This window comes from Apteryx rowi, unplaced genomic scaffold, assembly GCF_003343035.1.
Source record: "Apteryx rowi isolate R43461 unplaced genomic scaffold, aptRow1 scaffold_438, whole genome shotgun sequence".
Taxonomy (NCBI): domain Eukaryota; kingdom Metazoa; phylum Chordata; class Aves; order Apterygiformes; family Apterygidae; genus Apteryx; species Apteryx rowi.
Genome location: NW_020450692.1, coordinates 320,980 through 347,852, shown reverse-complemented (window position 1 = coordinate 347,852; position 26,873 = coordinate 320,980). Strand labels below are relative to the sequence as shown.

Sequence of the window (26,873 nt, the reverse complement as noted above, 5' to 3'; positions counted from 1 at the left end):
GCTGCCGCGGCGAGAGCGGCCCCCGAGGACGGCCGCCGCTGCCCCGCGCCACTGACCTGCCGCCGCGCCCGCCGGTAGGGGCTCGGGAGGCGACGTCGCACGGGGACACCGGGGCCGCACCGTCCACGCCCGCCTCTCGCCGCGGCCCTGCCCCCTCCCTTGGGCCTCGCGGGCCGTCAGTCCCGCGCGACGCGCGGCCCCGTCGCTGAGGAAAGCCCCAGGGCGCCGCGCCCGCATGCGCAGTGCGGCAGCGGGGGGGCGGGGTCCGCCGCGCCTCGCTCGGGGCGCGTGATTCGCTCCTCGCGGGCGGGGGAGGGGGCCTTTCTCTCTGGCTGTCGGCGTCTAGTGACGTCACGCCGGCAGTGGCGGGAAACTTTCGAACGCGCGGAGGAAGCGATCCGGCGGCCCCGCGCGCGCGCCCGGGACAGGTGGGCAGGCGGGGGGGGGGAGGGCTGCCGAGGTCCGTGCGATGCCCCCGAGGGTGACGTGACGTGGTGTGACGTGGTGCCGCGGCCGCGCGCCTGAGGGAGCCGCTCGGCCGTTGCGGCGGTGGTCGTTAACGACCGCGRGGTCGCTAACGGCCGGCCGCGTCCGCCGGGCAGGCACCGCCGGCTGCAAGCGATGCCCTTGCGGCGGAGCAGGGAAGTCTGTAAGGAGGCAGGTTTTAATCGAGTACCCTCGTACGGGCAGCAAATGCGTACCGCTGAGTGACTGCTAGTAAGCTACAAAGGGCTTAACTGACATACCTTTACTACGTATTGAGAAAGAGCCTTCAGCAAGTCTGTATAAACTTAATCCTGACAGCGTCCATATTCATTCCTGGTTTTGCTGCTTTCTGTATTAAATTATAGTAACTATTCACATTGCTCCAACTGCTGTGAATAGCTAGAGGAGCTATTCTATATCCCTGAAGACTGTCTACTTTTTCCCTAGGTTTTGTACCTTGCTAAACATCTTTTCTCGTGTTTGCTTCTAAGTGTGTCACCATCCACAGTGCTGTACGTGCTGATCCAGGGACTGCCAAGAATGTGACAGCTGTAAAAAGCAGTGTCATGAGAAGAAGCGTGTGTGTGTGTGTAGCTACTTTATATTAAGTATTTCTCACTAAGTTGCTGTGTGAGAATAAATGGACATCTTATGTTGTGTCCTGTGATCGAGTTTCATTGCAATGGTGTTAACTGATTAAACTAAATAAGGTCTTAAGTACTGCTCTTTAAACACTGATGCAAATCACAGTACTGATCAAATATTAGCAGCCAAAACGTACAATAAGTCACAGCTTCTGAAGAAGAGTTGCTTTTATAATGTTTTGTTCCTGTTTTCATCATCCGAAACTACTTTAAAAATTATTTTGAACTGACTTTACATATTTAAAGAGGCTTGACTTCACGGACAACTGATTTTGAAAATCAGTTATCTTTAATGTGAGTTAAGCATGCATGACCAAGTCAAGTCAATAAACTCTTGACAAAATTAGCCTGTTAATAATTTATACGGTATTTTCTTGCTGCAAATGAACACAGTTATGATAATTTGTAATTTGAAAGTGCAGTATGATCAACAGAGTTTTCAGAGTTGCCAGGCATTCATTCACATGAATTTAAAATAGATGTTGGCATCTATAAAAATGCCCCCCCCCTTTTTTCTTTTAGCAGCAGGCTTTGTGTTAAATTATTTTCAAGGTGTGCGTTTAAAATTCCCAGATTAGGTATGCCCTGAGGGTGGGGGGGGAACTAATATTCCCACATCAGGGGGAATGCCTTGAGGTGGGGAGCCAAGGTGTATGTGGAGGTTTTTTTACTTTTTTTCCATCTACCTTTCTTTTGAGAAAAAAAAAAGAGAACTGACATCTTTTTTCTTCGAYGCATTTCCCTTACGACTATGCTGAATTCTGAAAATTTTCCTGTCTCTCAGGCTGTATGAAGATATGAATATTTGCAGAATAAGCTGTTGAATGACTGTTTTGCCAAAGCAATGACTTCTCAAGAATTTACTGTAAGTCTTTTTTAACACTGTATGCACTTAAGTAAACAAAATCAATTAAGTATCAATGAAGCTGCTGTATTATTTGAACATTTTCTTACTTATCATTATTTCAATATTTACTCTTTTGAATCAGGTATTATACACTCACCAAAAAATGAAAAAATCAAAAACGTGGCAAGATGGAATTCTGAGGATTAGAACCGGAGGAAATAAGGTGAACAACTTAAATTTAACACAATTTGATATCATCTGCTGCTGTTTGACTATCAGTATTATAGTAGATCTGTGATATAAAACTTGGTATTTAAAATTAAAAAATTTTTTTTTTCATTGCAGGCAATCTTGTTTGATGATAAAGGACAATGTTTGGAGAGCATTTTTATAAAATCTCAGGTATATTTTGTTATGGAGTTTTTTATTKGTATGATTATGGCTGTTGGTTTTTGTTTCAGGAAGCATTTCAAACTTATTCTTTTGGTAATTAAGGTAGTACCACTTTTTCTCTCTGGTGATATGGCTGACAGKTTTTTTTTTTTTATCGTGAAAATCTGCTATAATACAAATAATGAAATGCTAAAACCACTTTCATTTATTGATAAAACTGTTTTCCAGAACCAATGTAGAAAATTTATGGAAATGTATTGATTTTGGGTAAAAGCAGTGTATTACAGTAATATATTAAGTGCACATAAGTTGAAACTAAATGCTAATGTTTTCTATTGTATTTGGTCTGGCAATTTGTATGGGGAGTAGTGTTATATTGGGTGAAAAATGTTAAGTTTTTGACTCTTTTATGTGCAGGTATCACAACATTTAGAAGGAACTGTTTTTGTTTCTTACATAGCACTATTATGTACACACTACTGCTCTCTCTTTCCTAGGTGAATGCTGGAGATAATTTAGAAAGTGAACGCTATTTGATCACTGTTGAAACAGTAAAACTGAATGAAAAATCTTCTGAAGATCAGCCAAGGAAAGCAGAAACTCTAGCAGTGAATAGAAATGTTGTAAAGCCTAGGGGTCCGCCTCTAAGACACCTGCCTGTTGGGCTGAAAAGGAAGTTTACAGTATGTCTTTGTTTCAAAAGTTGTCTGTCATTAACATGCATTTTAAAACACCAAGGGCACATTTTTTTTAATGMATGGTGAATATATACATAATGTCTCTCTGCTCTTTTTGGAACTGGAAATCAGAATATGTTACTGGGGGCTATTTTTTCATAGTTTACTAAATCTTTGTTGGGTTTAGCAAAATTGCTGTTGCTAAGGGTACAGTGAAGGTCACGAGGGTTTGAGATTATTTCTGTACATGTGTGGAATCACTGTGATATTTGGCCAGGATATAGTTTGTGAAGCATGTCCTGTTTTCATCTTTTAGATTACAAAATGTAAAGTTGATTTCTGAATAGAATTAATTTCAAACTTTTCTCGTAGGGTTTCCAAGGGCCACGCCAAGTTGAAAAGAAAATACCAGCAAAGGAAGATGAAGAAAAAACAACAATATTGCCTTTATCTAAGCAGTGTCAGGGTTCCTTTCCATCTAAGTTTTATATCACCTCTCCCTTATTTTCTATGATTTGCAAGAAGGATGCAGACACAAATTTATCTACCAACTTTCATGAAGATGTGTATACAAACAGTGATAAAGAACATATGTCTTTCACCTCACTGGTTTCCACTCCGTTTCTTGATACATGTAAAGAGACAGAGAAGGGGAATGCTGATCAGTCCATTGTGAAGCCAGAATATCCTCTAATTACAGAGCACACCAAGACAACCAGTCATGTGGCAGTGTCACAGAACATCAGGAGCACGGCACAGATAATAGCTCTGTTGAAGTCTAAACCAGCACAACTATGCAGAGAGCAAGCAACTTCTGATGTCACAGAAAGTCATTCTAGGTTTCAGACGTCAGAAAACATAGATAGTTTATATAACCGAAAGAACACAACCCTACCTAGCTTTTCAGGTAACCCTGACACAGGACTTATTCAAAATATTCAGCACCAACATTTTATAAAGGAAGCTGGAAGTGATAAAAGGGAATGGAATGCTGAATTGCTGCTAAATTCAGCTGAACAACCTTGTGATAAAGAAGTTGCGGGACAAAGACATGACAGAAAGGCAAATAACTTAAGTCAAGATTTACAAGATTCCTTCAATACAAAGACTTTGCACCCTGAAAAAACATGTGCCTGTATGAATTTAACAGACAGCAAAGGGCAGTGCACTCAGGATTGTGAAAGATATCGAGAACATGAAGGTGTGCCTAAAACGTTATCAATTAACAGATGTGCTGCCAACGATCAACCAAATAGTTGCTTCCTATCTGAATCCAGCATAAGCAAAATGAGCAACAGTCAATTTGCCTCATCCTTAAGTGATATTTCTTATTCAGCAAGTCCACCTGAGTCCATCACCCTTGAAACAAATCCCTCCACATGCAGGGAGCATTCAGTGACCAATGGTCTTATAGAGGATTCATCTGTAAAGTCACAAAATGAGCTCCAGCCAAGACAAAATTCAGAAATAGTGTCTAGTGACTTGGAGCTCTCTGCAGACRTAGCATTGACTGGACTTGAAGTTGTAAAAGAGGAATTAAATACACATGGCAGAGACAGCGGTCCAGATGAACAGGTGATGGAGATTAACTTCAATTTATTGGAGGCTTTTGATTTTAGTGACACAGACGATAAAGACCTGTGTGAAAGAGATGTGAGAGAGCTTGGTGAAGGAGCCATGCTTTCACAGGGTCCAGTTTGCTTAAAGGGAAAAGATGCAGCACAAACTGTTGAGTTGAGACTTCATTCTTCCTGTGGAGTAATGTCACACAGCAAAAAGGAAGAAGTCAAAGGTTTAACATTTGACAGAGAGAATGATGGAAATTGCTATACAGGAGGTATACCATTGCTGCTTTGTGACAACAATGGTGGCGACATTGGGAGAATTGCAGAACACTCTGTAAGCCCCACCAGAATTGAAACGGAACTTTTGGATGATAGAAACAAAATAAAAGAGATTAATGAAAGTCAATTGAATGTTGAAGCTATGACCTATAAGAAGGATCTTGATGTCTGTGCAGCAAGTACCATTAATGACAGGTTGATAAAAAACAAGGACTCTGATCTTTTGCCTAGTGGTGCAAATATTAATGAAGGTCATGCTAAAACCAATACGTTGGAGAAAACTGAAAGTAATTCATGCATTTCTTCCAGCAGAATGGTTTCTGCAATGGACARAAGAACTGAAGAAGATGTTTTACCACTTGGATGCACAAAATCCCAGTATATAGATTTAGAACAATTCCAGGGTACTAGTAATGATGACATTAAACCAGGTAGTCCTTTCCTGGCTTTGTTGCAAAAATCTGATACTTCTTGTGGCTCATTCAAATATATTGCAGAGGATCAGCAAAATGTATTTGGCATTTCATGTAAGGAAGATACTGTAAATTCCAGAAGTGCTATATATCTTTTAGGAAAAGGCCATTCATCTTCAGAGGAAACAGAAATAGGTGAAACTGAGTTTGAAAATATAGAGGGCATAAATTCCCTTCATGAAGCCTGCGAAGGTGAAAGAATAGGAATGGATTGCCTGAAATGCACAGCATTTGTTGAAAATTCATCAGAACTTCCTGATTTGGTAAACAATATCGCTCTTTTAAGAGCTTTGACTGAACATAGCACAGCATTAGAAAGCTTACAAAAAATGCAGGAAAATAGTAGCTTACTATATGAAGCAGAGACTTCTAAAGAGATATTTGAACCCCTTGTAAAAGATGAAGGTTAGGTCAGCTTCTATTTTAAATTGAATTGTGTATATGGCTTTTCACGTACTTGACTTCTGTACTCTTATCTCTCCTGCTGGATAATTTGTATCCAGATATCATACTTTTGGAGTGATATGTTATAAAAGTTACCTCATGCAATTTTTAGTGTTTAAAGCACCAGTGGGGGCTCAAAATCTGCTTCTCTGTTTGCTTTAGTTCAGTTAATTTCACTTGTGCAATTATTCACAAGGTTTGCAAGCTAAATAAATATTCAGATTTTTTCTTATAAAATTGATGCTGTAACTACAACTTATAACACTTTTCCATTTCTTGTAGCYGTAAAACAATTAACAGAAATGCCTTACTCAGGAAGTAGAGAGATATCTTCTTGTTCATACTTGGATTCTTCTGGCCTTACGGTAACCAGTTTTTGACTACACATATCTATCTCTACAAAATTTGTTTTCCACAGGGCTTACACAATTCCTGATTTATGAAACAATAGTGGTTGAGATGGAAATTGTTTAAAGATATCAACTAATAAGCTGATAGTAAGCAAAGGATGTCATCTTGCAGACCCTATTGCCAGTAAATGTTGATGAGACTGAAAGTATGATAAGAAACTTAATGTCGGTTGTAATATCTAGTTATATTTTATATCACAAAATTATAAGGTCTGGCACTTCCTTTCCTATCTTATCTTCTTTTACTATTTATTTTTTTCTTTCTTTCACCATCTTTTTGGATGCATGGCTTTCCTAAGAACTTTAGCATTTGGGTTGAGATATGCTAGCAATCTATTTGAAAAATTTTGCTTTGTGCTTGATGCTTCACATTGATTTTTATCCGATGGTATTACTAGTCTTTCTCTTTCRACTCCGCCTTCCAAAGTGAAAAAAAGATTTTAGAATGAGTTCTTCTGTTTTTTCCCAACCCATYTGAGCAGCAAACATAATTTGTTAACCTATCGTTGATTTTTTTTTTTTGGCTTCCAAATAAAAAGGATGTAATTTAAAATGCCTTCTGCTGTATCAATATGTTAGGTTTTTGGAAAAGTGCTAAGTTTTATTAGCTTAAGTTCTTGTCTTAAATGGTTATTAAACTGTTAGGCTAATTAGTTTTTGGTACTTTCATATGCAGCCCCTCTGTGTGGACAACTTATTACAGAAACTTGAAGCATCTAGTCTACCAACAGCACTGGGCCAAGGAGACTCTAGGACTTTTGACTGCCAACCAAAGGTACAATTTCTGTGGAATCAATGTGAATAAATACTGTCTCTTAGAATTCAGTTCAGTAGTTCACTGTTTTCAATATTTTGCAAAAAGTCCTAATAAATACTTAACCAGTCTCATAATAGACTTCTTAGATGGATCACTTTTTAGTTCATTTGTTGTAGGTTGTTTTCCATTGAGAGTTTCAAACTCAGATTTTACAATGTGAAAATAAGGCTAAGACATACTACATCAGACAATCAGTTTTCTATTGGTACAGAGATTTTCCAAAACTTTATTGCTGCTAAGTTGCAGAGGTGCRAGAGAAAGATGGCTTCAAAAGCATAGATTTTTTTTCCCCCTCTACTACAGCTTTAAACAGGTGATCTTTGTTATATGCATGCATAGTACTTTTATTGACTCTATAAAGTTCCTGAACAGTTCTTGTTTTCAGTTAATGATAATTCTGATATATTGTGTAGCCTGTTGAGTTTCAAGGGCACAGAGTAAAAGGGTCAGCAACTAGTGAGATAATGTTGAGAGCTCCCTGCTCGCAGCTAGGATGGCACCAGTACCCAGATATTATGGAGTCTGCAGCTGAGAGATTTTTGTCACCCCTGTTTTCAAGCAATTATATCCTTACTGACTGCAGACAGGTAAAACAATTTTTTTTGAAGTTATTCTTACTAACCTTAATGCAAGACAGTATCCTGTAAATGTAAGATAAAAGAGAWTTCACAATTAAAACATTATAATCATATCTAAATCATTAGGAACTAAAGCTAGTACTTTATGGTTAAAACTTTGCAATTAGGCATAATTATTTTTGCTCATCTTTGTCACAGGAGTATAYGTTTGCAAGACAACTTGTTTTTTGTTTTTGTTTTTTTTTCTCTCTCTGATCACGTTCACTTTGAAAAATGTTCAATATGTGGTATTAAACAAAGAAGTTCCTTATAGAAAAAAGTAGCAAAGGGCTTTTACAATGATTGTTTCCTGGGGTTAATAGTATAATATTCATCTTGAGTGAAAATGAAACATGAGATGCAATGTAACACAAACTCTATTTTTCTAGTGCGGTATCTGTTTCAGTATTGGAAAAACTGGAAGAAAATCAGTATTATGTATGCTTTTTATTTCCAGAATGTGCTAGAGATGCTGAAGATTTATACTTAGAAATAAGATCTTCATCCAAAATATTATTTATAGAGAGGACTAAAAAAAAAGTTCAATTTCTAACAAGTTTTTGTTCATGCTGTTTTTGTAAAGTCTCCACATTCAAGAAATTTTCATGAAGATGATACCARTTTTACTGGAGAAGGGAATTTTCAAAAGAAGCCTAACACTATTAAAGAGTCAATAATGGATGAAACCCGTAAGTGAGAGTAACAGTAGAATGGCAGTGATTGGCCTCAGAACAATTTTTCAGCATGACTGCTGTCCTTCCCATATTTTTCCTAGCATTGGCACTGAGTGTATATTCTGAAGATCCAAAACGGATAATGTCAGGCTCATCTTCACATTCTGATTTGGTGCAAATGCAGTGGACTTCATGGGAACCTTGCAAGGTGTGAATTGACTCTGTTGTAGATCCCCCCCCGTGTGTGTGTTCATGGTAGCAATTTTATGTCATATTTGGTGCCTTCTAATCTTAGCTGGGAGACATTTCAATTAGAATGATGAGAGAAAGAACAGTGACAAAAGAGCTGTAATCAGTTCTGTTTTTTTGATTTTTTTTTTTCCCCCAGTCCTTCACTTGATATATTAATTATTCATCTCTAGATGATTTCATCAGTACCACTGGCTTCCTCACTTAATCCAGAGTCTCTGATTTCTCCAACTTCAAGAAATGAGGAAACTATTGAAGGCATCCAGGAGCCCCTGATGGACAGGATCTTACCAACTGGCACAGAACTTTCAGAATGCTTCTTCAGTAAGAAATTGTAGTTTATAATTGCACTTCACAATATTTTTTGCTAGAAAATCTCTGAGGTTCTTTGGAGCACGAGTCCCACTATAAAAAGCCAGTTACCCTGGGCCCTGAAATAGACTGATTCTGTATGTGTCTGGGTAACTAGAGACTTCTATTTCTTTCACCTTGTTCGTATATATGTTTGTCACTTTTTTAAGTAAAATTTTTAATAGTCTTTAGCCAAATCAGTTAAATTAGCCTGGGGTCAGTTTCTCCTCCACCTAGAATAAATACTATTTTCTTCTGAAAGAAACTTTTGTAGACTGATTCCATTTATAAAGAATTAGCTTCTAGTTTGGAAAAAAACAGGCTGTAAGCTGAGCTTATAATTCATGCTAGTGTTTTCCATTTATTTACTTGCTTTTAATTTTCTTCCATATTCTGCTGCCCTCTGACCCACTTCCAGTGATTAAATTGGCATCTAACATTGTCTGTTATTTCTTATTGATAATGAATTTAACCAAAAGGATGCTTGTAATGCTAGAAGCCTGTTATCCATATTGGTTAATATTAATTCTACACAGTTTTGTGTGTGATTTTGGGGGGAAGAAAGCAAATGTTAAGTTATTGGTTTGTTTTTCAGTTGGCAGCTGTAGTGACAGCCAAAAATATCGTGAAATTTTTAATAACCTCCAGAATGGAGTAACGTTTAAATATTTTCAGCCAAACACTGAATTTATAAAAGTAGAGTGCCTATAAAAATGTGCCCTGAATATAGGAATTTAAATAATAAAAGCATCATAGTTGAAATTACTCRTTTTGTATGGCATGATACAAAGAGCTTGCCAATTAGAAGACAGAATGTAAAAGGAAGAACTTTGAATTCTTTCTTTAGCTTTATTTTTGTGCATCTGAGGTTAATGTACCATCTGTAAGTGCTACATGTTGCTTATGAGATGTATTTGTCCTACAGCACAGGAGGAATCCAGCTATCCAGAAGAATGCAACCTCTCAAGATTCAAACCTACAGTTAAAGCACGAACTCCGCTTGTCACTGTTCCTGCCACTGGGAAGATTCCTGACAGGGAAGTTTATCTAACTGACTGTGAGGCGGTTCAGCAATCTGTTGGCTCTTCAGTAGTCAATTTATGCAACAAGTCAGTAGTGTTTCCTATCAGTGCTTTTGGCCCCGAGGACAGGAATTATGAAACCTCTGTGTTTGAAGAGTATACGGAAGATGGACAAAGGGAGTCTATACAACCAATGTTTCCTAACGTGACTTCACAATATAGACAAAGCAAGTGGCTAAAATACCAAAACAGTGCTCAGTGTGACTTGATAACTCAAAACAGCGATGATGTGGAAGTGACTGATGACATCTGGGCTGAGAACATCCTTGGAATGCCACTGGGTGACACAGGAGAGAGCCAGAGCAGTGCTATGAATAAAAGCCCTCCCGGCTCTGTGCCTCTGCAGACGGCAAAGAGCATGGTTGGTAAACGCTGTGCTAATAGCAAGAACAGAGATTTAATTTCAGAGAGGAAGTTACTTTCTCTGCACTTAAGTGAGGCTCCTATAGCTGAAGCAACACAAAAGGTGTTAAGTCATCTGAGCTCTCACACTGTAACAGGAGAAGTCCAGGTGTGTAACTGTTCAAGCAGATATAGTTATGACAAAAGCACATTTTTTCTGGACAAAGTAACTGCATTTATCTGATTTCCTGCGAGATAGTTTGGATGAAGTGTTTCTGTATATTTAGTAACACAAAAGAGTCTCAGCTACAGCACAGCAGCTACTAATATACTTTTCAGGGCTGTAACTAATCCTTTATAAAGGTAATTCCTTGGCACACGCAGTGACAGATTTAGATTTGTAATCTGAGTGTTGATGACAGGAAGACACAGTAAAATCAGTTGGGCTGATTTATCATAATTGGTAAGAACACATTTTTAAGAAGTGGTTTTCTTAATTGTGAAATCAGTGGTGTTTTCACAAACACCCACATCTTGCTTCAAAGCGTAGTAGATCATTTTTAAATATTTAAAATGTCATCACTTTTAGTCATGGAAAAGTAAGCTATGGCATTGAATAAGGACCCTAAATTAACACAGCTGTTTGCAAATAGTAGATGATCTGAAACAAATGGAGTGTGTTGGAAAGAAACCAGTTGTCAAATGGCTATGCTTGAGAGTTGATGAAAATATGTAATTTTTTTTCTTTTTTTGATACAAATGTGGTGTGGACTGTTTTCTGGTTCTTTAAAAGTATGATTGTCCAGTAATATACTCACATGTGAACTAGAGGTGTGGAAATAACTACTGCATTTCGTATATACTGGTATATACTTTGTGTGTGTGTGTATATATATATRTGTGTGTGTGTGTGTATGTGTATATATAGACTTATGTATGCATACACATATATACTATATCCAAATATATTGGATCCTAAAAAGCTTTTTAAGAAGGTGATCACTATTATGCCCAGGATCGACTGCAGCGTAGAAGAGTGAGGGAAGCTTTTTTGGGACTAGCTGAAGGGGAGGCTGGCAATAGGGTCAGTTTCCCCAAGGTGCTAGTCTGGTTCTTCCTTCTCTACTCTGTACTACCTTTGCTTCAGTTTTGTCTGAAGAGTTGTATTTCAGTGCAGAAACAGTGCTAAAAATGGGGTTTATGTGCTTCTTCCTTGTGTGAGGGGCTAAAACATGTCTCTGAATTACATAATTTACTCTAAAGCCTTTGAAAGTATTACCTATGGTCTTCAAAATGCAGGCTGTATGKCMAGGGGCAAATTTAACTTTGTTAACCATCATAAATCATAATCCAAGCTCTCTGTACTGTAGCTGTAGGTGTACTTAATTTTACTCCTGTTGGCAGTTGGCAGTTGGTTAACTGTACCTACAGTTAACCAGGTTTGTAAACGTTTGTGTTGAAGGGGATTTATATTTCGCTTTTGGAAAACTGMTTCTTCTTTGACAGTCTTAATTTTGAAACTTCTGGTTGCAGAATGAGGTCCTGAAGTGTAGAAACACTGCATCTGCTAGCTGTATCTACAAATCTGAGCACAATGTTTTTTGGGGGGGGGGGKGGGGGGGATGAGTTTTGGCATTTCTGTCCAGTTGTCAGTTATCAAAATTAATTTCATTCATGTTTAGTCATTTCACTATGGAATTGTACAGTCAGAATTTTGCACGTTTTTAATGGTTTATTTTTCTGCTTTTTAGGACATAACAGTTTCTGAGTTGTCCTTTCCTAATGTGGATATGGTAAAATATGCTAATCTTCCTAAAAGGAAGGTTGCCATACCAACTGTTTTTCAGTCTCATGTTCATTACAAACAGATTTTYACAGCTGCTTTAACAGGTATGTCTAACATGATGCTCTGGAAAACGCTGTCATTTGTGAATAGGATGTGATTAAAAATACACATTTCTGAAGCATCCCAAAGCTGGCTGGGAAGAGAGATAATATCAGCATCATCTATTGGAACAACTATGTGCATTTGGTTTTAGATATGTATATACTCAAATATGTTTGGTCTATACCCAAAGTTGCAAAAACAAACCAAAGGACTAGTTCACTTCTGTTCAGCTATGTAACCACRAGCTTGTTTACCAGTCTTTACGTTACCAGCCTTCCTATCTATGCTTTTTTGTAAGTGCGGTTATTTAGTGTTTGGATTTTTTGGAGCCACATACTTAAATGTGATTTGTATGAAAGTAAAGCAGTTATAACAAATCAATTGCATGTGTAAAATGTGAGTTTTGCAGGCTCAGAAAATAAATGGTCTCTTTTAGGACTCAGATTAAATATTTTGATTCAGATGTGGGATTGAAAGTTTCAAATGAAAATGTACTTGTTTTATTGTTGTATACYCCTGTAACCATTTTGAGGCTGTACTAATTGCTCTTTTATTCTCCTTTTTATGTCAAGAGCATTTAAACATAATTCTATTTGAGCTGTCACAAAGATTACACAAGGCCCTTTCAAAAGTGGATATATCATTTTACACTTCATTGAAAGATGGGCAAAGTGAGAGCAAAGAAAGCCATGTTCCACTGTGCGATCACATGCTTCCTGCTAAGCTTGTTGTGGTTAAAAAAGAAGGTCAGAACAAGGTGCTGTTTATTCCTTGTTTGTTTACATTTTGGGATGTTTGGCTGTTTGGCATATAGATTATATTCTGTGAACAATTAAAGAAGGATTCTAAATGTGATTTACAATTACAAGTTATGGTGATATGTTATGGAGATCACTTTTAAGATCAGTTTTAATGTCTGCTAGTGTCCAGAATTGATGAGCTAATAGTTCTCTCCATATGGAAACAGTTTTATATATGTAGAGAGAAAGACTTGAATTTATAATTTTCTGGGTTATATGGGATTTCTGTAAATGGTGATTACAGAGTGGCTCCAGAACCTGAGAATTCTGGGAGCACACTTGGTTTTTCAGTTGAATGTGTTGAAAACACAGGGGTTTTATCTGATTTTATTACATAGCAGCTAGTACTGGTCAATTGCTTTATGTGGTTTTTTTTGATTGTTTTAAAGTGCTAATGGTCTATCTTGTTTTGTTGTTTTCTTTTCCTGTTAGGGTCGTTTGTTCTATACCTGTGATGCCCCAAAAGCTGAGCAGTGTTCATTTTTCAAGTGGATAGAAGAGGTTAACAACCCAGGACAGATAAAATCCAGACCCAGTGTAGTGCTTCATGATGTAAAAAGTATTGGGGCGTACCTCAGAAGTCAAAAGATTTCCCTCTATGAGGGATGCCAGCTTTTGGTGAGGTATTCTGAAAGGTCTACGCCTCTCACTAGTGCKATGTGAAGTGCAGGATTTATAGATATACCAGTAACTCTGTATTTCAGTAGAATTTAACAGACACATTCAGTAACTATATTTAAAAGGGTTACAGTTCTGTGTAGAAATGTAAAAGCCAAATTATTGAAGGACAAGTATTAACAGCAGTGGCATTTCAGGTCAGTATTCTTTTCATCAAGAATCAAAACTGCTTACTAGCAACTTGATCAGTTGCTCAGTAGAGTCCCTTATGACTGTCCTATTTGAATTACTATTCGTTTAATCTTTTGTAGGAGAGTTTAGGACAGAGTCCGATATATTCTCGTAGTGATACTTCTCAAAGTAGATGTGTAGTAAAGATCTTTGGTCATTAATATTTATGGAAACAGGAAAACCTGGCTGGATACAACATACATATTCTGATGTTAATATTAGAGATTCTGTCTAAGGCTCTCCTTCTACACTGCTTAAGTAGAGGAGAAACAATTTAAATTTGGATGACTATCCGAGAAGTACTTCCTAGTAGAGATAAATGTTTTTAAGCCCTGCTAATTTAAGAAGATGCATAAACACTAAAACCTGTGCTGTATAATTTGGTCTCGTCTTTGGAGCTTTCTTATTTTTTGTGATGATTCCAAAATGTGCTATTGATTAAACATTTTTTCTTAAAATTATAATTTAACAGGAAAGCCTTTGAAATTCAAACAAAACGGTTTAATAAGTTAAAGAAATTTATGAATACGCATGCCAAATTCGATGGTGATTCCAAACGCAAATTATACCTCAAACTGAGCAGAAAGGAGCATTCTTCTATCTATAGTAAAGGTAAGCAAATCTGAATATCACAAGAATTATTCATGTCCAGATTCATGTTGTGCCTTTTACAGTTTTAAGTTGTAATGGAAAGAGAAAAGTTCATTACACTCTCCCCCAACCTCCTTTTTGATCTCTTGACAGCTCTGGCAATTTAATTCTGATTCTAGAAGGGCAATAAAGTAACTCTAATTCATCTTTTCCGGTAAATATTTAAATACATCTTAAGAAAAATATAAATGTTGTGTCCTTAGGCTCAGACTAGATTAAGTCTGAACAGTGAAGTTTCAAGAAGGGTCAGTATTCAGATAGATGACTAGTAGGGAAAACTTTATGTGAAAATTGGTGTTTGAATAGTTGCTGCATCTCTCTTCTAACTTAATGAAATGTTGCAGTGTTGGAGGACATTCATTTGCTCTAGATTGTCGCAGTAGTTGGCTTTGCTTCAGTTACTGATGAATTGATACTTATATCCTTGTAGTTTGTTCACTTAGCTGTGGAAAATAGTGGAAGGAGATGAGGCAGAAACAAACGTGGCTATGCTCACTTTACGCCCAGATTCTGAAGTGTTCTGATAAATCATGTTTTTGTACATTTAGATTCTGAAACTCTGCACAGGCAAAACTTCTACTTGTGTATTGATATATATTTTTTTGCCATTGTGTGTACAGGCAAATATACATGCACTTTTATAGCTCTCAACTTAAAAATCTCCCTTGCTGTGCTCTGTAATATATGGTAGAGGGAGAGTGTAATGAACATGCCTCACCAGGCATGTCAAATAGAACATCTGTAGGCTCCAATCTGTGTTTTTCTCAAAACTGAAGGGAAGATGTATCTTTATCTTGGTATTTGCTATTCTTTAGTGAAAGTGTTTAACTAGATTTATAGTATACTTCAGTGATTTGCTCCAAATAATCTCTGATTTGCTAAAACTTTAGATTAGCCAGAAGTCACATGATGCTAAGTGCACTGGGAAAGAACTTACAGTTAGCATGAATTACAGAAAAGACTTAATAGACAGTACTAGAAGATCTGACTTACATATTTGTTGTTTTACAACCAAACTAAACATATTTATGACTTTGATCCCATGTACTTTCATTTTAGTGGTGGTTTAATCTGTAGTGTAGTAAATGTTGGGCTATTTTGTTTGGCTTGATTTTTTTTCCTTAAAAGCCTGCAGTAGAAAAATATAATGAGAATTATGTATTATTTTGACAGATGATATTTGGGTTGTTTCGAAGACTCTAAACTTTGATCCCCTTGATACTTTCATTGCAAGTAGTGCCTTTTTTGGACCATCATCTAACAATGAAGTAGAATTACTACCACTGAAAGGCTATTGTCCCTCAAACTGGCAAACAAATAGTAAGTTGTACACCAAATAATTTAGTATTAAGTAAAACCATCATTGTGGGGAAAAATGTGGCCCRCAATGAAGGGTGAGATGGGAATTTCTAAAATCAACATCATTTTATTCACAGTATTTTTTCCTTGTAAGTATGTTCAAGTATGTAATTTAAATACAGTACTTATGCAATTAAGGCTATAAAGTAAGGAGTAGGAAATTCTGGAGCTAGTAAAAATACACCCCTGCTAACCTTTTTTTATTTTTTTTAAATGCAATGTGAAAATTGTGCGCTTAAATCACAAGAAGCTGTATTCATACCACTTAAACCTAAGGAGGTAAATTGGGTATTTGAAGTTAACAAATTAGTCTTTTTAAGCTTTCTGTGTACTCATTAGGGAGAGAGTTTCTGCAAAGCAGAAATCACAGCACCTACATTAAACTCCTGTTTTGAATTGCATTCAGGAGATTAAAGAATACARAAAATAATACTATGATACATGAGTTCTGTGTAGCCATACTTCCTATTAAAATTAAGGGCTTCAAATTCAATTGGAGGTTTGGTTTTGTTTTTTCCCTGAGTATAAATTGCAAGACTGGGGTCTCGGAGCAGTAAGGTCTGGGAGAGTTTAGCTTTTTGGTCTTAATGTTGCTGGATTGCAGGCTTTCAAGTTTATTTTTTCTTAGGAAGTTTTTGGTCTTAACCTTCTTCCTGATCATAAATACAGATTTTATTTCATACTTCTATGAGCTTTACAAAACTAAAAGACTAAAAGTAGTGTGAAAATAAAACTTTAAATAATATATAATGGCTGCCAGTTATAAACAACATTAAAATCGATGTATGAGGGTTACTAAACATATTAGAAACCCTCCTCTTTCTTCTTCCTCTTTCTTCTTGCTTAGGAAATCCCTGAGCCCCAAAACCGTAGCATACTGGCAGAGAATTCAGAAAAATATGGTTAAATATATGCTCTGTTCTTATACTCTTCCGTAGGCATCCACTTTAGGACACTTTGGAAAGAGGACACTAGACTAGATGAACTTTTAGTCTGGCTGAATGTAGGTGTGTTTGTGGGTTTTGGGGGTGGGCTGTTGTAAGAACACAGCTGTTTAGCAGATCAGAAATCATTCTGTATTGCAATGGAAATATTGATAGACAATACAATTTGAGCTACTGTGGTACAGGTGGGTTACTTATAAATTCAACTACTAAATGCCAAAGCCTTTTAAGTACTTCTCTACAAGTATTTTTAAATAATTAAAGATTTTTATCTAAACTTGCATCCCAGAAGGATCCTAATGCTGGAATTACAAGTACCTCAAAATAACACACCTTGAAAAGAAGCACTTAGAGATCGCTTTGCTCTATAATAATCAGTCAGACATGGTAACTTGTTTAATTTGGTTTCTGTTAGGGGGGCTAATTATTCTTTCAGTATTTTGTAGCTCATATCTTGAGTTGATACGAAATTTTGGCTAATTTTCTATTTTCCTAATTTTATTTTTCTGTGCCCTCTTCAGTGCTTGTTCATGCCTTGCTAGTTTGTAATGCTAGTGGTGAGCTTACGTCTTTAAGAAATATGGAGGAGTACTTCAATCCATCTACTCTACCACTAATACCATATCTACTAAAAATGTAAGTTACTGTTTCAGTGATACTGTGAACATGCCATATGTGAATAGGTAGAGAAAGAACAACAAAAATCCCATTGAGTTTGCCTTATTAAAAAGTGGATGAGAAAAATGAAAATCAGAAAGACTGTGTAAGGAGCTAACGGTGACAATTTCACTTACATAGAATTGCGAATATATCCCCTGCTTAACTCTAAAGGATTATCTTTCCTAAAATTAACCTGCAGCCCACATTTTATAACCTAGAAATTCTATATTTCTATAACCTAGAAATTAATACTGGGCAACTTTATGGCCATTAGATTGATAATACAGTTCAGTGACTGTACTAAGTTAATGTGTATACTTCATGGGGATTCACTAAAACTGTTTTTCCTGTCAACCTTCACAAATTTTAGAATCTGTTGAAAACAAAATAAAAATGGGGGGGGGGGAGGTGGAAAAGGAACTACTTGTTTGGAGAGTTGGAGCGATATAGGGATATTTCCAAGACTGCTTGTGGTTCACTGGATAAAACAAGTATTTATATAAACTCCTGCTACCTCTGGCTGTGAGATTATACCATTCTTAACTCTATGAAACTCACAGTCTTGCAATAAGTCAGATTGAAAACATAACTTCACAGCAAGAATGATAAAACTCCAAAGTCCATTTTGGATGACACAGCTTCCACYGAGGGAAGTTATARGGGGGCAAAGTATAAAGTCCTGGTATATTTTGGCGTTTAGGGGGGCAGCAATTTCTAATTCCGCCAGCTCTTAACTGTAAAACCTCAGCATTTCTGTGTCAGGTGAGTAAGAATGTCAGAATCATGAGATATAAGTTGTACATTTGCAGTATTATACATTTCATACCAAGTGGTCTGGATTCATTCTTTTTTTGATTGTTGTGTTTTTCTTAGGAATTTTGATTCTGAAAAAGCTACTAAGAARGTCAACAAGAGAAGATTTATTCCCCCAGCCTCGAACCTGAAATACACAATGATGCATGGGCTTGTCAGCCCTGAAATAACAATGGGACTAGCCAGAAAGATGATCCAAACATTCTCATTGAACCCAGATCAAGCTATGTCACTGATTCAGATAGCTGGGATGATGACTTCACATGAAAATGTCAAACCAGCGGAAGAACAGCAGATCTTACCTATCACAATCATACGTGGTATATGGCAAATAATTGTTAGATTTACAGCTATTTTTTCTATGAAAAAATGCTAATTGATATGTAATGCCAGTGTTAGTGACATATCCCAAAATTCTGTCCGTGATGGTCCAGTAGACTTGTTTCCTTTGTGCTAATTAATAGTTACAGTTCCAGGCAGACTGAGATATTCTTACATCTAGATAAATGTTGATTTATTTTAAACTCAGGCAAAAAGATGCTCTTGAATAAATTGCCTCTGTTTGTAATATCCTTTTCAATTGTTTTATAACACTGCTGTCCTCACAGTTCACATATTTCCTGAAAATTCGTTTCTTGCATGAGGCCCCTCTGGTAATAACCTTGATACTATAATCATTGCATCCATTCTATCAGCACAGACCTTTTGATTTTTGAATTGCATGCTAACTTTTGTAGGAATTTTACCTGAGTGCAGAATTCTTTTCTAGCAGACCTGTACACAAAGCAGAGTTATTTAGCATCTTCTGCTTATTTTTTCATATTAATTTTTCTTGAGATGTACTGTTTTTGCTAAATTATCATATCTTATTATGTATTTGTCCATGTTGTTTTATATTTCCTTCTATTCTATCTCGGTTTTACCAGACTCTTCAATGTGTCCAAAAAGGTTAATAAACATCTTAGATCAAAGAGATTTTTAAATCTATATTGAGAAGCAGTTACCATAAACTTGAATTTTAGATCCTGTCAAAATAAATACATTGACAATAATGACACTTTTAGTACAAATAGCACTGGATTTAAATTGCCTGAACTTTTGTTAGGCTGTCAGGCATATTAATCTATTCATAATTATTAGACATTCCAAAACAATCATCTCTAAAATGCCTTATTTTGTTCCTGAGGACATAGTATGAGGATGTGCATGCAGACTTTTGTGTTTGTATTATGTTAATGTCTTGATGAGACTTCTTAACAAATACTACACATGTTCCAGCAGAAAATTTAGAAAGAATGTCTTATCTTACTCTATTCTCTAGTTTCTTTAGACATTGCAGGCAGTAAATAAATACAAAGTGTAAGCCAGCTGGTTGCCCCTGGAAACTTAGAACTGCTGCAGCAAGCACATGTTTAAAATATACARTATGCAAGGAATCACAGCATGATATTTCAGAAGATAAATTAGTGTTATAACAGCTAATCAGAACTGTATCTCATAGACATTTTTCAGTGCTAACTTTTGCTTTCTTCTGAAATCTCAGGTGTTTTTGGAGCTGGAAAGAGCTATTTGCTGTCTGTTGTGATCTTGTTCCTAGTACAGCTCTTTGAAAGCAGTGAAGCTAAGGAGGGCCAAAGGCCAATTCCATGGAAACTTCTGATTGCTTCCTCCACTAATGTTGCCGTTGACAGGATACTGCTTGGGTAGGTTACAGTGAACTAAAATTTTACAGGCTATTGTTGCAATGGCAAGAATGCACTTTTATGGTAAGGGTAATTGTGTTCATATTTCCAGCATAAAGCTTTAGAAAGATGGCATTCTCCCCCTATGAAGTATCACACAAGGACTTTAATTTTACCCTTGATCCTTTGTACAGCACACCACACTAAAAGATTGTGTAAGGCTAGCTACACTAATTTATATGAGGCTAATACTGAACCCGATTTTCATCACATTTACCGTTAGAAGCTACCGGTCACAGAAGGTGCTCAAGAAGCTTTGGGAAGTAGCAGTAGGAGAAAGGTTTGGGGAGCTTCAGCAAATACARGAGAAGAAAAAGAAGTCGTTAGAGGTTAATGTGGAATAAAGCTCATGATTTGAAAGGGTAAAGGGAGGAAGGGAAAGTACAAATGGAAGATCATTTATGAGAAAAGAATTATAAAGGTATAAAACACTTTTGAGACAAATCATGATGAGATAATTTGCTTTGACTTTGATTTACTTGAATTGTGTTCTAAGTTACTTCACATTATGAATTGTAGAAGCTTGTGTTCTTCAGTGTTTTGATGTGTTTTTTACTGTCTTTAGAACCATTTTTAAATTTTTCAAAATTGCTTTTTATATTTTTGTAATATGTATCATCTCTCTTTCTTTCAAGTCTACTTGATCTTGGATTTGAGGGTTTTATCAGAGTGGGAAGTATTAGGAAAATTGCCAAACCAATTCTTCCCTATAGGTAAGAATCTTAATCTTTGAAGGATCTGAAGAGATTATAAGATAGGTCATAATTATGTAGTGTTGTAAGACAACTATTCTGAAGTCATTCAAAATGTGAGAAGCCTATCTCAGTATTTTTTTTGAACAGTGGAGAGTTTTTACCTTGTTTGGGGAATTTGATCTGTTGCTGAATGGAGCTAACGCTTTTAAAAGGAAAGCAGTAGAAGAGAACAAAATAATGGCAGTTAGAGATTTGGGAATGTATGCAAGGAGGAAAAGCAGAAAAGACAGGCTTAAAATAGATAGTGATCATTTGTAGTGATGAGAACTAGGAGGAAGTAATCATAAATTTAATGTTCAGTGAATTAATGGTAACAAGTCATGAATTCTGTACTTCTTACCCAAGTTAACTTTGCTATATAAATCTAAAGTGTTATGGGGTTTGTGATCTAGATTGTACTTTCTGCACAATTTAAGAGGATGAGATATAGGTCAAGCTCAATAAAGATTAGATTTCCATTACTTGGTGACAATAGCATATAAAAGGTATAAAACGGTGAATGAAAAATTTCCCATCAGTTCTAGCTCTGAAATCAACTGTATAGCTTGGAGAAGTCATTTACCATGCTTATGTGTTTGGTTGGGGCGGTGAGTCAGCTGGTGCAATAAAGGTCTGTTTTAAAATAGGTATTGTACTAGTCTATCTCAGCTGGATTTGGTATGGGTGAGTACATTGTTGTGAAGTACTGTTATGTACTACGTATGATTATTTTTCTTTATTGGGTGTTCACTGAACTCTGAAAGCACTGTAATTTTCCGTAGTTGTAATGCCTGTTATAAAATTGTTTTTGAAGTTTACATGCTGGCTCAGGAAATGAAAATGAACAATTAAAAGAACTGCTTGCTCTCATGAAAGAAGATTTAACTCCAGTTGAAAGAATCTATGTGAGGAAGAGTATTGAGCAACATAAACTGGGGACCAACAAAGCTATATTGCAACAGGTACYGTCAAAGTGATTGGATGGGAAAGTGAGAATTCAGTGTGCTGTATTCACAAGGCCTAGCAATGGGAAACTGGGAATCCCCTCTCACACCCGAGGCTGCCAACTCCTACAGTTTTGAAAAATAAAATGAATGCTAGGACTGGAGCAGGTTTGATTCCATGGGTATGGCTTAGTGTCTTATGTGTGTATGACTTCTCTTCTTCTTTGTGCTTATTCTTAGTGGTCATTGCTGCCGCCTTTGCCACTGGGGCCCAAAAGGTTTTGCAGGGTTGGGTAGTCATAACTCTTGCTGTATCAGACTTGCTCTGGTCTTAAATCCATGAATCTGTGAATTCTTCTAATACAGAAGCATGCCAAGCATAGCAAATGTCAGCCTTTGATCCATCTCTGTGCATACACAGTACTTCTTACTGAAAGTTAGAATTTAATTTTTGAGGCTCTGTGAGCATGTCATAGCATGCAGTAGAACTGCTTTTAAAAAAATAAAAAAGTAAGTGTATTCTACTGCAGAAGCTATAGTTATATACTGCACACAGATAAACTATTACATAATCTTAACATTTTCTCTACCCTTTTCCCCCTCACCAATAACAAAGGTAAAAGTGGTTGGAGTGACCTGTGCTGCCTGCCCTTTCTCTTGTATGAATACCCTTAAATTTCCTGTGGTGGTGCTGGATGAGTGCAGTCAGATGACTGAACCTGCTTCTCTCCTTCCTATTGCAAGGTACAGCTATCCTTTTGCATTTCAGCAGGGAAATAACTTCTAACTAGTAGTGACACAACTTTTAAATAATTGCCAGACTTGGACATCTGGTAAAGAACATGAGCTCCAAGCTCTTACCTTAGAAAGCAAGATGAATAATGACAAATCGAAGCCTGCTCTTAGACGCCATCCTTGAGTTATCATGTTATTTTAACTATGGAAAGAGAGTGATAGCGAAGGAAGCCTGATCCATAGAGTGATCTATGATATATAAAGAAAGCACACACTTTTGTAAATGTTATAAACAGTGTATCATCCTTTTTGAAAAWTTTTTTTAATGTTCTTGTTTAGGTTTCAATGTGAGAAGCTGGTCCTTGTTGGAGACCCTAAGCAATTACCGCCAGCTATTCAAGGGTCTGATAGTGTTCATGAAAAGGGACTGGAGCAGACTCTGTTTGATCGACTTTCCTTAATGGTATGTACTACTAACCACATCTTTAACAGGATGGAGGGTGATATTCTAGGCCCACTGGAATCAGTAAAAGTCCTGATTTAGATGTCAGAAGGGTCAGTGTTTCAGCCTTTTTTTTTTTTTTTTTTTTAAGGGAAGCAGATTCCATTTTGGTGCAATTCTGTGGAAATGTTGTTTTAACAGCACACAAACTTGAAAACATAACAAATGTAAAGTAAAATAAGAATGAATTAAAGTACAATTACAGATTCCACCTTCTGATATTTTTGTACAGTTTCCAATCCAGGCAGAAGAACAGAAACTAAAATATTTGTTTTAACTTTTGTTGAGCTGTATGAATGAAAGTAAAATCAGCTTTCTGCAGGAATTACTTCCACTTATTACTTGTTTGGTCCAATTTGCATTGCAAAAAACTTAATAATTCTCTTGCCCATTCACATTTTCTGAATCATAATTCTTTAGGGACATAAAGCAATACTGCTTCGGACACAGTACAGATGTCACCCAGCTATCAGTGCCATAGCCAACGAGCTGTTTTATGAAGGAAGTCTGATAAATGGTGTTTCAGAGGAGGATAGAAGTCCTTTATTGGACTGGCTTCCAACACTATGTTTTTATAGTGTTAATGGGATGGAGCAAGTAAGCTTTTAAACATTTCTTATATAAAAAGTCAATATATTGTCATTTTTTGCCATTCTGTTTCGATTTGCATTGTCACTGTGCAGCAAAATGTATTTTAACTGCTGGTTATCAGAGCTAAATTAGAACTGCTTCCCCATTTCCAGATTGAAAGAGACAACAGCTTTTATAATGTGGCGGAAGCTCATTTTACAGTCAAGCTTATCCAGTCTCTGACTGCAAGTGGAATAGAAGGATCTGCAATTGGTGTGATTACTCTTTATAAATCACAGATGTGTAAGGTTTGTATAATACATTAGCAGTAAAATATTTTTCTTAAATTTATTCTTTTAGAATAAACATAGGCTCCATTTGAACTAGAAAAACTGAGCTAGAAGTGAAAAAAAAAGTGCTGAATAGGTAAGGCAGAAGTTGCATTTGTTGTCTCATTAAAAAAAAATCTATAGTTATTTATCTAAAAAATTAGAGAAAATGTTTTAATTCAAACTTGCCTCAGAATTTTTGATTTCCCCCGCCACGCATGCTAAGAAAACTGGTAAGTTAACTAGTACATAATATTCACAAATGAATTAGGAGCTGTTGCAAATTGGTATTTATAACAGRAACAGAATTATTATATTCAATAACACTGATGTTATCTATTTAGCAGGGTTGCAGGTTATCCAACCTGGTCATCCAAGGCTGACATGGGCTGCTGTGATTACTAAGCAAAAGCAGTGGTTGCCAACTGAATGCCACCAGTGTTTTGTCAAACATGGGTTCGCTGCAGAATATTTTAGAGTAGTTAGTTGAGGTCTTCCTGTCATTACATTCTGTATTTTCTTAATCTGCATCTCATATAAACTCAGACTTGTTGATTGCTTTTGCTCAAGACAAGTGATTGACTCTACGAATATATAACTCATCAAGATCCGTATTCATTTGTCTGTAGGTTCAGAATTTGCTTAGTGGTGTACACTCTGAGGCTCTTGAAACTAAAGCTGTCCAGGTGTCCACTGTAGATGCGTTCCAAGGAGCTGAGAAGGAGATCATTGTTTTGTCGTGTGTAAGAACAAGACAAGTYGGTTTCATAGATTCAGAAAAGAGAATGAACGTTGCACTGACGAGAGCAAAGAGGCATTTGTTGATTGTTGGAAATCTGGCCTGTTTAAGTAAGAACAAACTGTGGGGAAGAGTAATTCATCACTGCAAAGGTAATATATTCTTTTTCTTTATTTTCAAAATCATGTAGCTTTTTTTTTTCTTGCCATATGGTACATTGCAAGCATGCAATGGTTGCAATTTTGTCTGCACACTGTTTTCATACTTGACATTTATTTATTATCTGGTAATGGGACTTCTCTTTGATGCCATCAGATAGCTAGACAAAAAGCACTGTGGGAAGGAGGTTTGAAACCTGTATTATCACTGCATTTCTAGCCCTTTCCCAGTTCGTTTTTACTAGTAGACCCAAGCAGAAACAAGTTATAAACAAATTCTTCCATATAGCAGAATTTCTGAATAAATAGTATTTAAATAAAGGGGAAAAAAGTCATGAGGTCTTTCTGTGAATAAGTGCTCATATTATCTTTGGAAGATAAATGTTGATCTGCTTTAAAAAAAAAAAAAAAAAAAAAGGCTATTGGAGATCAGTAAACTCTATTAAGTAGTTCCCAATTGCTTTGTTTACAAGTGACTGTCTTGTGAACATACTTGTTTTATCAGACCACAGAAGGAAGTACAGGTTTTTTGAAAATCAGTTTCTTACATAATTTCCACATATTTCCTGAAGTTTACTGTAATTCTATATTTCATAAACTTGAAAGCTAATCCTGTTTAAAAACAAAACAAAACAAAATGCCTCATGGTTACCACTTACAACTCTGCTAGAAGGTGTTTAAAATGCCTGAACGGCCCCTTTGTCCTATATATCTTTGCTTCCCACAGCATGCACACTTTGGAAAAACAGGTTGTATTTCCTCCCTTCATTGGCGCTTGAATTATCCCCCTTGAAATGAGACAGTTCAGATCTCGAAGCATTATTTACCTCTCATCTTAGATTTTTTCCTTAGAAGGTTTCTTTGAATGAGYGAAGCAATGATATCCAGATCATCTAAATAAGTTTAATAAAATCTGACTGAATCYGACTTCTCAGTGCCCACTGAGGCACCCTTGCAGAGGGACACATCCCACTTTGGAGGAGTAGAGCTTTCCATTAACAGATGCTGCAAAGGGAATTCCTGGCCTGTAAGACAAGAGATAGCGAATCTCGGCAAGAGATTCCCTGGAGAAGGTGCCAAAGAGTTAGGTGCTGAAACAGTAATTATTTTACTTCCTTACTTGGTTGACATCAAAGGAAGCATCTCATTAATGGTTGAACTCTGTGAGGAAGAACAATTTTCAAAGTAGAAACATTATAACCATTTGTTGGGTTTTGGGAAATAGATGTTCTCATCACCACAGACTAAGTACATGGTGAATACTGTAAATGAAATGTAATTATCCTGTTTATTGCTGCTTTTAGGTTGGGAAAATGGATTACAACATGTAAGCCAGTGTGAGCAGCAGCTAAACAACATTCTTAAGTGTTATTTGGAGAAAAAGAATGAAGAGGAAAAGGATAAGAAAAAGGAAAAATAAGATGTGTGCATATTTTTATATATTACAAAATACAAATTGTGTGTTTATAAAGATCACTAGGACTCTTTAATCAAATGTAATATTTGTTTCATGTGGGATAATTAATTTTGTTTACACCTCAGTGTGCTGATACTCCTGTGCTAACCGTCTGTTTATATGGCTAAAAACAAAGAATAAAGTAATTGTATATGCTTGATAACTGAATCCTTTTATGCTTAAGAAATACCTGATTGTATTATTCATGTTTCATTATACTTCAGGTTAGATATAGACCTAACAGCGTAACTTAAAACAATTTTGTGATATTTTGTATTTACACATCAGGGAACCTTACATCTAGAAGCATGATTAAAACAATTAAAAAGGGACTAATAAAACAGAGGKTTTTTTTCTTTTTGAAAAAAAATTACATGTTCTTGGTCTATTAAATCTTTGAATGTCAACAGAGGCAAATGAGAAGAGATTGACCTGCACCTAGACTTCTTAAGGTTTTGGACAAGGTCCCTCAGAGGTGGTTGGAGACTACTAAAAAGATCAAGTATTTTGTTTTGGAAAGAGAATACTGTTGTGTCAGAAACTTTCTCTGACAAGAAACAAAGTTCAGTATCTTCACCATGGTAAAAATTTAATCAATAGGCTGTCTCAAAGCCTGTACAGGGAGCTTCAGTGATTAACGCACAAACTCT

At 36.5% G+C, this 26,873-nt stretch overlaps 2 protein-coding genes across 9 annotated transcripts in view; one reads left to right on the top strand and one right to left on the bottom strand.

The window, feature by feature from the left end:
• LARP7 (La ribonucleoprotein domain family member 7) overlaps positions 1-183 on the bottom strand; it is a 29,968-nt gene extending 29,785 nt beyond the window's left edge. For 2 of the 5 annotated variants that reach the window (XM_026076729.1, XM_026076728.1), the window contains exon 1: positions 57-183. The gene's annotated coding sequence lies outside the window, so the exon portion shown is untranslated. The remainder of the gene's footprint in view (positions 1-56) is intronic. The other 3 variants (XM_026076733.1, XM_026076734.1, XM_026076732.1) reach the window with 2 other exon arrangements.
• A 173-nt stretch (positions 184-356) lies between these two features.
• ZGRF1 (zinc finger GRF-type containing 1) lies at positions 357-26,545 on the top strand. 4 transcript variants are annotated; one of them, XM_026076738.1, is made up of 28 exons: positions 357-428; positions 1,915-1,995; positions 2,120-2,200; positions 2,323-2,379; positions 2,868-3,053; positions 3,420-5,322; positions 6,091-6,173; positions 6,895-6,993; positions 8,236-8,341; positions 8,428-8,534; positions 8,749-8,899; positions 9,852-10,369; positions 12,102-12,240; positions 12,811-12,995; positions 13,471-13,661; positions 14,360-14,499; positions 15,712-15,858; positions 17,363-17,477; positions 18,375-18,634; positions 19,858-20,017; positions 20,692-20,769; positions 21,605-21,752; positions 22,351-22,478; positions 22,809-22,932; positions 23,392-23,568; positions 23,715-23,849; positions 24,500-24,761; positions 26,072-26,545. In XM_026076738.1, the coding sequence occupies exons 2-28, from the start codon at positions 1,975-1,977 to the stop codon at positions 26,185-26,187; spliced, it is 5,817 nt and encodes a 1,938-aa protein (XP_025932523.1). In that variant the 5' UTR covers positions 357-428; positions 1,915-1,974; the 3' UTR covers positions 26,188-26,545. The 4 variants fall into 4 exon arrangements, with proteins under 4 accessions (XP_025932523.1, XP_025932522.1, XP_025932524.1 ...); XM_026076737.1 differs by having other exon boundaries at positions 9,852-10,519; XM_026076739.1 differs by lacking the exon at positions 23,392-23,568 and having other exon boundaries at positions 9,852-10,519.
• The last annotated feature ends 328 nt before the right edge of the window (positions 26,546-26,873 follow it).